The sequence below is a fragment of the Gossypium hirsutum genome, chromosome A01 (genome assembly GCF_007990345.1).
Source record: "Gossypium hirsutum isolate 1008001.06 chromosome A01, Gossypium_hirsutum_v2.1, whole genome shotgun sequence".
Lineage (NCBI taxonomy): Eukaryota > Viridiplantae > Streptophyta > Magnoliopsida > Malvales > Malvaceae > Gossypium > Gossypium hirsutum.
The window spans coordinates 21,846,630-21,858,486 of NC_053424.1; the positions used below are offsets into that span (position 1 = coordinate 21,846,630).

The following is an 11,857-nucleotide window of genomic DNA, read 5'->3' on the forward strand; positions in this document are numbered from 1 at the left end:
ATTATACTATTTTTATATATCTTATGTGTTCTATTAAGTCTATGTTGGGCCTTTGTTGAATTATAAAAGATAATGCTAAAATAAAAGGTTCTGGTAAGCAAGTTCTGATGAAAAATTCTTATTACATAATAAGATGACAAGTAAAGGATTCTGATAACAAGATCTGCTAAACTGTAAAATGAATTAGACTGGTAAAAGTTATGTTCCTATCAATCCATGAAAAGTTAAAAGTAGTGAATTATGGTAATCATGAATCTTATAAATATGAAATGATCTATTGATTATTAAAATATACTCTGTTGATTATTAAGATATATTCAGGAATTGTAGTAGTAGTAATAATATTTTTAATATATAAAGCAAGGTAAATTTGATATTTGGATTCCTAGGTACTTACTAAAGTTTCACGAGCTTAACGTGTGTTTTAAATGCATAGGCGGAATATCAAATTAAAGCTCTAGATTCAGGTTGAGATTTCAACGCATCTCATCTCATCATATCACCAAGGCTTGAAGAGGGTACGAATTTGATATTTGGTTATAAAATATGACATGTACATAAGTTATTGCAAGTGTTTTGACGTCATTTGAGTTTTATAATGATTAATTCATGTGAAATCGTCAAATTTTCTCTAGTAATGAATGTAACATCCTGGTGCTTTGACTTAATGTTTGGGTTAGGAATGGGGGTGTTACAGGTTGGCTGGAATCAAGCCTTCCAAGTTATTAGTCTTTTAATGACAGCCAATAGGTAATAAGCAGAGGGACGTCTTTTAGGTAGCTCATTGTGTTCCATGTGTCCTAGGCCAGAGGAAGTATAACAATATTCCCCCTTCAAGTTAAAGGGTAGGTCATAAAATGGTCTATCTTAAGACAAACCAACTCTTGCAGTTTCTGCGAAAGGTGTAACAATGGATGGTTAAAGATGTAGGTGCAACTTGTCGCGAAAAATGGAGAGTCACTATGAAAGCTTATAAAATGTTTGCAATAAATATCTTCTAGAGATCATGCCTAAATAACAAGGATAATGATAATCACCAATTTATAGTGACATGTGTTGGACTATTATTGGTTGTTGAAGCAAATAATGAAACAATGCATTTAAAAAGAACCTCTAAATATTCTTTGATTGTTCTTATATTGAAAATATTTTTTCCTCTGATTTTTTTGAAACTTCTTTTTGCTTTTTATTTTGCAATTGTGTTCTTGCTTTTGACTTGCTCAACTTGTGTAGTGATTTCATGTCGTGAGGCTTTCCTGTTTCGATTTTTGGTGCTATATTATTTTTTTAGCCATTACTTCAATATCTTTAGTGATTTTCCTGTGAAAACCATATCCAGAGGTAGGGGTAGATCTAGTAATGTTCCAACCAGATATGGAGGTAAACATTGCGTTGCTCTACCGAAGGAGGAAGTGAAACAGTGTAAGGTTATTGTCACACAACCCAAGAGGACAAAGGATGAGCCAATTGCAAGTCTTAACTACCTGTGCCAAACCACGAAGTTAGAGATGTAAAGGTTGCATGTATCTCATGAATTGACTGACAACCATTATAAGTATGAGTTTAATGTCCCAAAGGAGACCCATCATTTGAGTGAAGTGTTTGGACTCAATTATAGTGAAGAAAAGTCAAGCTTCTACCTCCTTCTGATGTATTTACTTGAAGCTGGGTTCACAATCCCTTTGCCTGACTGCATTCGGGACTTTCTTAAAGACTATAGTGTAGCGTCCAGGTAATTGGCAACCATCTCCTAATGAAGCTATAAAATGAAGCTAACTCGATTTATTTAATTTTACCTTTAAAAGTGAAGGAATCCTTCATATTTGAAACTTAATAAAAGAAAAGAAAATAAATCAAGTAGATATGATTTTTTTTCTCCAATCTCTTTTTAAATTTATATAACCTTCATTTTATTTTTATCTGAATTTAATATACGTCTTCACTCTAAGTTTGAAAATAAAAAGGATTTTCCCATCTATTACCAATAAAATAAAATAAATAAATAATGTAAAGTAACTTTAATCCGTCAGCAATTGTAGGGCCCCTTTAGATGAGCGATGTGTTTACTTGCGATTAGCTTAAAAACAGCGATAGAGGTGAGATTAGATACTGTAGCATAAGACAAAAAGAAAATTAAATGCATCGCACTGAAAATAAATGTCCATCCAAAGAGACCGTTAATTCGACAAGTCATATGAACAGTTTTATTATCTCAAAGCAAACATATGCTTCACTCATGCACCATTATTACAAAGTTAGTTATTAACATTTTGTTGCCTCCGACATATGCGCCGTTATATATTATCCATTCCACCAAAAATGTTCTAAATATAGTAAAACCTTGATAAATGAATATTCGGTAAATTAATAATCTCAATTAAATAATAACTTTTCTGTCTCGACTTAAACTAAGGGGATAAAATAATAACTTAACTAAATGCATAAGATAATAATTTTTAGAAAAATCCTTAAGGGCCCAATGAAAATATAAAATGATAATTCATTAAATATACTGAAATTTTTATATACAATACGTAAAACTAAGTACTTTCTAAACAACTCTTATTTTTTTCAATTTTATTCTTTGCTAAAATATTCATCTATAGTTAACTGCTTCTTCTTTGCATGTGAATCAAATACAATTTCATTTTCAACTTTTAGAAGGGCATAAACCAAATCTGGTCTATTCTTCTTGTGTTGTATTAAATAATTCTTCAAGGTATCCACAACTAGAAAAGCCTCTTTTGGAGAAACATTTGGTAAAATACTATTGTCATCTGGATCTTGCTCGTCATCAGTTGACACATTCATTACTCCTTGAATAATTTCTTCATTCGTAGGTGACTCAATCAAAGATTCATTTTAACTTGGATAATTCCAAATTTTCTCAACATCCATGGCATTTTTATAGTGTAAATCAGAAATTACTTCTTTTAATTTATGAATGTCTTCAACATCACCAATTTCTTGTTCAAAAGGCGTATTCTCCTTGGATCGAATTTTGCAATGTCGGAAACAATTCGCAATAGTTTTTGGCTTCACATCAACATTCCAAGCAGCATTCATAAAATAGATTGCATCCAATAGATTAATCTTTTTAGGATTTATTTTTCCTTTCTCGTAACCTTCCAAGATGCTAGAATAAAAGCGACGCTGATAATAAATATTAATTTCTCTAATAATTCCAGCATCACATGGTTGAATTTTTATGTTGAATTTGGAGGCAAAAAGAATAATTCAATGTTTCTCAAGCCTTCGATAACCTTGGGATGGGATGGGTAATTGTCTACTATAAGCAATACCTTTCTACCAGTCATTCTAGCATTAAACCAGCGAACAAAATCTTGAAAAAGTAATCCAGTCATCCATTTTTTTGTTGGCTCGATAATGACAGTTAAGATTTTCAATATTCATATGTTTAAAGCATCTAGAGTTAACAAACTTACCAATAACCCAAAAAGGCATTTTATTTTAACCATCCCCATTGCAACAAACCACAACAATAAGTCTTTCCTTGTCCTTTTTTCGTCCTTCTAATTGCTTTATAGCCAGTGCATAATATGCTTGCAAATGATAAAATAAGCCTATATCATCCATATTATAGATATCCTTTGTAACATCCCAAAATATGGCCTAGTTGGAACAGTGGTTTTGGGACCACAAATCCGACGTTAAAATATTTATTTTATGATTATTATGAGGTCTAGAATATGAGAATATACATGTGTTAAAGTTTCATGAAGAAATTCTATGAGTAAGGTGTCCAATTGGAAAATAATGACCAAATTGAATAAAGTGCAAAACTTAGATTCTAGAAGCAAATTGTATGAAATTTCTTTAGATTATTAATTATAAGTCCTTAAAGAGCAATTTTCCCAATTTATAAGTTTTTGGACAAAATGGGCATGTATGGATAAAATTTGAAAGAAAGGGCTTAAGGGCATTTGGGTCATTTGGCTAATTAATGAAATAAAATGGGAAAATGAAGACAAAAATCAGCTCATCTTCTCCATCTAGCTGCCGAGATTTGAGAGCCACCATAGCTAGGGTTTCTTCATTTTTCAAGCTCAATAGTAAGTGCTCCCTAACCCCATTTTTAATGTTCTTCGTATTTTTAAAATCCCGGTAGCTTACTCTCTCCATTTCTACCCATATTTTGAGTTAGGGTTCATGTTTGCAAAGTGACCCATGTGTGACATGTTTTTTCTTTGATGTTTTATGAAGGAATATGAAAGTTGGATGTGTGATAAACATCTTTTTCTAGGTGATTTTCATGAAAAACCTGTAAAAGGACCTTTTTGCAAAAGGTGTAAAATATGTGGTAGAAATGTGAAATAAGGAAAAAATGTGGGCTGCCATAAGAGAAAAGAACATTTAGCTAGGCTTGGGTAATGTAGAAAATTCATGCATTTCATCATACAGTCATTTTGTTCAGGGGTGAAATTTAGACTCGAAAAGAATAATGTGAGGTATTAATGATTCATTTTTATTGTTATAGACCCCGAGGAACAAATTTCGAAGGTCGATCAAGGAAAACGAAAAGTTTCAGAATAACCGAGACGTAAAACCGAAACGAGTACCAGGTAAGTTTGAATAACTTTAAGTAAACTATTAATATGCCTAATTACATGTGTTATGAATGTATGATAGTTGGTTATAATGATGGCATGAATATCCATGAAATGTGTTAATAATAATGAAATGATAATAAATGTCCCAGTTGAAGTCAAAAGGGAAATTCGATGGATAAACCATGACTTACATGACTGGAGATCCTGCATGTGTTACAGAAAATGATTTAGCCTTGACGGGTAATCCGTTGATCTCAAATATAAGAAGGATCTAGCCCGGACGGGTGTTCCTTGAGTGATCGAGCCTCCTGAAGAATATGTGTGCATTGTGGATTTAGCCTGGACAGGTAATCTGATTAGGGTCTGAATTTAGCCTAGACTGGTAATTCAGATCCAAGATTATTATGGGTGTTTACCGCTACAAAGGATTTGCCTAGACTGGTAATCATAACATCACCCTATGAGTTTACATTGTGGGGGATTTAGCCTGGATTGGTAATCCCGCCGTAAGATGTGAGGTTCCCGGGAGTGCATACTTGAGACGATTGCTCTTACGATTTGACGGTAAATAGATAATCCATCGAGATTTCTGATAAACTCAACGGGATTAACATGAAATATAAAAATGAAAATGTTGAATGATGAGCTCGTCTAAGACAAATTACATGGTGTATCGTTATAGAACTAACTTGTCGATTTGAGTGCATGTGATAGGGAAACTATTTCATGGTTGCTGGTTTTATTGCCTAATATGGATGCATGCTAATTAATCGGTAAGTTTACTTTCCAGTTATTCGGGCTTACTAAGCATGTAAATGCTTACCCCTCTCTTTTTCCTGCCTTACAGAGCTCGTGGACTCGTGAAGATTGGGAGACGGTTGGAGAGTCAACAGACTATCATCTTGTCTAGCTTTGGTATATAGATACTCATATTTTGTTCAATGGCATGTATAGGGCTTTTGTTATTTTGTTATATGTGTCATTTGATTAGCCAATATGAAAGCTTATAAAAGTATACATATTCACTTGTATATGGCCATGGGAATTGGTTCATTTTGATCTAAGTTATGACCTACAAATTTGTGCATATTTATGTCTAAATGTTCTTGTGACGATTAAATATGGTGTATTACAATTAGTCATACGTAACATGACCAAATCACATAGGGTGGTTGAGCCACAATTTGGCAATGAGTTAAGATAACGAGCCAAGCTTAATTGAGTTACAAGTCATAGAAATCTTTAATATAAAAGGGATAACTTAGCATGTATAAAAACTGATGAGATGAGGTTTACATGCAATGAGGTATATTAAAGTCATTTAAGAGTATAATTAGACCATGTCAAGTATTATTGAAAACTATAAGTGGATATGCATATTAGAGGGTGACCAAAGGCTTGGAAAATAACCTAACAAGGTCCACACGGGTGTGTGTCTAGGCCGTGTGTGACACATGGACCGTCTCATGGGCTTGTGAAATGGTCGTGCGTCCCCTGCACCTAAAAATATTAAGTCAGAATGCATGGTAGTAAACATACGTGTCTCTAAACACGCGGGTAAAGACACGGCCCTGTGTCTCAAATGTGTGGAGGGCACGACCTGGCATACGGGTGTGTGTCTTAGCCGTGTATCCCTAAATGCATGCTGACGTCATAAACAAAATGTTCAAGTTTTTGGACACGGGTGTGTCTAGGCTGTGTGAAGGACACGGGCCAGAGACACCGACGTGTGCTTGTCCGTGTGAAAACCCCTGTAGGTTCGAAATAGAAAATAAATTCAATTAATTCCACACGGGTAGGGGACACGGTCGTGTCCCAAAGCACACGGGCGTGTGCATTGCCTCTACACGGGCGTGTGAGGCTTAACTAAGAAAATTTTTCAAGAACTTTCTCAGGTCCTTAGTTTAGTCTCGGACCTTTCTCAATGTATGTTTTGGGCACCATAGGCCCGTAATAGAGATACTAAGATGTTGTTTGATTGGGTTCAAATTGAAACAAAATTTTATAACCCGTATTTCCTGAAAATGTTCGAGTACATGTCTGGTAACGCCTCGTACTTGGTCCCGATCTCGGGTACGGGTAAGGGGTGTTACATCCTTCCAATCAAAATTTTCCAATTTAGCTATTATTTAAGGTAAAGCATCTTCAATATTCTCTATAACAACTGAACCACTTTCACCAAATCTTCTATAAGAGTTAATCCCATGTCTTGCCTTGAGCCATTCTAACCAACCAATTGAGAAGTTAAATTCGGAATTTTCATCATCATACATTTTTTGTAGAAACTCTTTCGCTTTAGTTTGAATTATTTCTCCAGTCATGTTTACTTTCTCTCGATATTGGAAAAACCACTCATACAATACCTTCTCTAATTCGGGATATTTGGCTGATTTGTGCCTTTTAACATTGCTTTTCTTTATCTCTTTTGACAAATATTTAGATGACCTTTTAAGAGTATTTGATATCGTTGATTGGCTAATAGAGAGATCAAATGTTTGTTGAACCCGTTGTTGCAAATCTTTTTGACTTGAAGAGGAATGCTCATTTTTGTACTCACATAATGTTTTTCTCATCTCATCTGTCAATGTAGACTTTTTTACATCTTTCAAATGGGAAGCTATGGAGGAAAAGCTTATATGAATTACGATATTTTGATATGTGTATGTGTTTATTATAATAAAAATTTTAATCTATCCAATGAATATATACGTATTGGATTTTGAAACTATTAACTCTTTTTTCTTTTTGGTTACATGAACCAATTAATGAACTCTTTCCATTTTGTTATACGAACCAATTAACTTTGATTCATTGCACCTACATGCATATTGGATTCTAAAAGAAAAAAAAACTCATGTATAAAGTATGAAATATTTTCTAAATTAATAAATTTATCGATAAATTAATAAAATATTCATTTACTGATAAACTAATAACCTCGATAAAATCATAATTTTTTTGGGTCCTAAGGATATTATTTTGTAGAGATTTTATCGTATTAGTTTAACATTTTCTTTAATTCACAGTTTAACTCTTAAAGTATATTTTTTTTCTCAATTTGATATTCAAAATATTAATTTTTTATTTGATCTATTTTGTAACAATCGTTAAAAATTCCTATTAGACAATTTTGGCCAATGAAAAAATGCCACGTGACCTGTTTTAACCAATAAAAATATTTTGCATTACAATTAATTTATTTAAATATTAAATTTAAATTAAAAATATAAAATATAATATTATAATATTAACAATTTAATATAAAATTATAATATAATAATATTTTACGTTGCAATTAATTTTATTTAAATACTGACAATTCGTACCCTTTTCTATTATTGGAAACTTGCAACCATTTTATGAATGTCTATAATAAAAAAAAGTCACAACCAATGAAAATTAAATATATTAATTTTTATATATTATTTTGAATTTTTAAAAATTATACTATATATTCTAGAATTTTATAGAAAAGTTGTTTTTAAAATTTTTTAATTATATATTATAAATGATATGTTTTATATTTTTAATTAATATAATATTTTTTTTTTTAAAAATTAAAAAGAACATGTGGCATGTTTTGATAATGCTACGTGGCCAATTAATGCTCGGTCAAAGCAAAAAATACTTTTAATAATTAAATATTTAATATTATAATTTTTATTTTTCAAAATTTAAATTAATTTTTTTATTTTAAATAAACCTAATTGTCACCTCACATTGGTTTTATTGGCCCAAACATGCGGCGTGACATTTTTCATTGACTGAAATTGCTTAACATAATGTTTTTAACTGCAGTTACAAAATGGAATAAAAATAGAGTAAATTGATACTTTAAGTGTCAAATTGGGACAAACAAAAATTTAAGTACCAAAATAAGAAAATCAGTATATTTTAGGGGTCAGATCGTGAATTAAACTTCTTTTAATATTCTTTAGGTTGGATCTATGTTCGAATTTGTGGTTGTCTTCCTCTATAACATTGTCTCAAATATTCAAACTTATGTTCTTTAATCGAAAAATAATATTGCTTCCATCCCTTATTAATATTTAATAATTTATTTCTATCTAAATATATTTAAGTTTCAAAATAACCATGAAACTTAAAAGAAGAAAATATGTCAACTACGGACCAAACTAGCAGCCCTAACATCACATATTGCATAAGTGCCCAAATTGATTAGCCTCTTGTGAATTAACAGAACATAAAAAGTTAATCTTATCTTCAAATCTATAGTTGCATGCAACATGCCGTTGATAAAACAAAATTAGGTTTACTAATAATCAAATCTGTTAGTTGGAATATCAGATCAAGTCGAGTACGAGATCCAATAAACGGCTGCCCCAATCACATCAAACAACTATTAACCACTCTATTTTGATTTTTATAAAAGAAAAAAACTATTAACCACTTTACTACCCATTCTCTTTGCTTCACTAAAATATGTTACGCTCTTAACGAGAATACAAGATTCGAATCCTAAAAAGCAATTTTATTGAGAATAGAAGTGTTAAAACAGTTAATCGAACCGATTAGTATTAATTAAATTAACTAAATTTTTTAATCCTTCAACTGTTGATCGAACTGAATTTTGTTTAAGAAAATTTAACAGAACTAAAATATTTCGATTAATTCTATTACCAACAAATTAACCAAAATTTATATATTTTGTTTTTTTTATTAAAACAAGTATAAAATAAATAAATTAATAATGTTCATTTAACCGAATTAACTAAATTAGTAATAGCCTAATATATATAATATATAATATTATTTATTAAGTTCGGTTAATTATTCGATTTTGAATCGAATTAATCATTAACAGAAATTCCAAAAAACATTTAACCAACCTTCGATTAAACTAGACCGGTTAACCAATTGAGTAACCAAATTAGATATTTCAGTCGATTAATTCAATTTTAACCAAAATTTGAACACTTGTAATTGAGAGGGGCAACCACAAATCTCAAACATAAACCGATATAAAAAATACAAGTTGAACGGATAAAAACAAAATGAAATTTGGGTAAGTACCCCTTGTTGACTACAATGCATAAAATATCAAGAAAAAAAAGTAATAATTTTAAAAAAAAATTTCTCTGGAAGTATACATAATGTAAGTAATAGATTCCCTGAAGGTGAAAACCTACATTGAAATGAATCCCATCCCCTCCTATAATATATACTTAAAAGAGAAGAGGCTAGAAAATATGACTTGTATTGTAAATATATGTAACGGTCCCTATCCTAGAGAAATTAAGCTAAAAGAGTAGTTGGCATGAGCAAGAAATGGCGATTGTGATGGTGAAGGTTACAGCAATTGCTTGTGATCCGAACACGTGGGTGAAAATGGAGGGTGATGCTGTACTTTCGTCCAATGCACCTTCGTATACCATTGTGCTGTTGATTAGAGTCGTTGTTGATGGTGTTTCCGTGTTCTGCCCTTCTGATGATGATTTCTGACTGCCATTTTACATACCGGAAAACTAACCGTTAAAAAACCCCACCCAAAATTAATGCAACGTAACGTAACAGCAAAAACTCTAACATCTTTCCGTCGACCTTCACTTGAGACACGAAACTACAATAATAGATTCTTTGATGAATGTCAGCTGTCGAGTTGGACAAAACAAAGCATTTGTCTCAATCTACTGGCTTTGTATCAGAATCGGATGCCTATCCTTAGCCCATTGGATATTTGGATTGATGTACTAGAAAATTACCAAAATACCTCTCTTCTAATTTTATATTTTTTTAATTAGAATTTTATAATAACACTTCTAACTATTTAATTAGATATGTTTATAACACTTTTTAACTATTTAATTAGATATTTAGAGTAAAAAAAAAAACCTCAAATTAAGTGTTGAAATTTAAAATAAGATCGGATTTGAAAGAACAAGTTAGAAGTGGGAAGAGAAAAAAATGGGGCGTTGCTATCTCTATGAGAAAATGCGCCAAAAGCCGACATAACTTAAAAGATGATGGCAAGTTATTGGTTTTCCCAGAGCCACGTGAAAAGTTCACTCTTTTATGGCTTTAACACAAGTTTAAATTTTTGGAGGGATTAAATGATTTTACCTAGTGTTCGGCGAAGGACAGAAAGTAATGGTGTAATCAGCTTTGGCACATGTAAATGTGCTGCTTTTATCATCATACGCATACCTGTAGGCGCGTGGGCAAGCTCTCTTAAACACCTCCGAGTACGATGACGCCTTGCAAGTGTCCGGTGTCCCATACGCACCGCTGCAACAGTACTGAGGCTGGCGGAAGGCCTCGCAAGCGCTCTTGCATGCCACCCCATCTCCGCCCTCTCTCTTCATCACCTTCAGCTCTGAAGGACACGAGTCATTTAGATCCACCACGCAGCCAGTGTAGGTACAGTTTTGCCCTGTGCCGCCGTGGGGAACCACCAACATAGGGACGTTGTAACCGTCAACCAAACTCACATCGAAAAAATCAAGACCCCCGGCACCGTCCAAGGTAAATTCAGCCAAAGTGGCAGGCGGAGCAGCGCTGTTCCCTGAACATTCTAGCTTCCCGGAACCACAATCGCCCGTCAAACATGAGAATTTACCGGCGGAATCTTGGGAGCAATGGGTCCTTCCCCAAAAACGACCTCCCCATGATGCCGGTGCGCTAATGGTTTTGGATTCACCTCTTCGGAGAGTGAAACCTGTGGTGGAAATTGTGGAAACTCCCGCGTTTGAGAGAACTCCAGGCCATACCACGTAATTGCATTTGTTTACTATGGTAAAGCTTGTTCCTTGCACTCCTGTTCACAGTGTAATGAAAACCGGTAAAAAAAAAAAGTGAAACCAAAATCTGATAGTTAACTAAAAAAACCGATGAAACATCATTCAATGTTCCCGAAATGAAATTACCTGATATAAAGGACTGTGATAGAAGAAGAGCACAAACAGCAGCAATAAATGTAATTTGAGCCATGAAGAAGAGGAAGGGGATAGGCAAATTTGAACGCTCTTCCTTCTTGTTCAGAAATTGTGACATTCTTCAATGGAGATATATATAGATTTTTTTGGTTATTAAGCTTTCGGAAACAAACGTCAATGATTGTGGACCAAACTAAAAAAGTAAGTTGCTACTGTGTCTATTCTACCGGATTTTGAGATGAGTTGCTGAGTTTGGTTGAGATTTTAATTTTATTTCCTCCAACTTGATATTTACATGTAAAATTTTGTGAATAAATACAAAAATAGTGGTTTAGAAATAGAAGGCTCTACAACAAATTAAGGAAGTGTTCTTTTCGACACTGCAAGAGATGG

At 32.8% G+C, this 11,857-nt stretch overlaps 1 protein-coding gene across 2 annotated transcripts; it reads right to left on the minus strand.

Annotated features, from left to right (window-relative positions):
- Positions 1–9,632: 9,632 nt before the first annotated feature.
- LOC107917958 (pathogenesis-related thaumatin-like protein 3.5) lies at positions 9,633–11,856 on the minus strand. Of its 2 annotated transcripts, none has more exons than XM_016847407.2 (3): positions 11,456–11,856; positions 10,653–11,346; positions 9,633–10,034 (listed from the first exon to the last, which is right to left on the minus strand). In XM_016847407.2, exons 1-3 carry the CDS (start codon positions 11,580–11,582, stop codon positions 9,833–9,835), a joined length of 1,023 nt encoding a protein of 340 aa, XP_016702896.2. In that variant the 5' UTR covers positions 11,583–11,856; the 3' UTR covers positions 9,633–9,832. The 2 variants fall into 2 exon arrangements, with proteins under 2 accessions (XP_016702896.2, XP_040931816.1); XM_041075882.1 differs by having other exon boundaries at positions 10,737–11,346; positions 11,456–11,853.
- Between the last annotated feature and the right edge of the window lies 1 nt (position 11,857).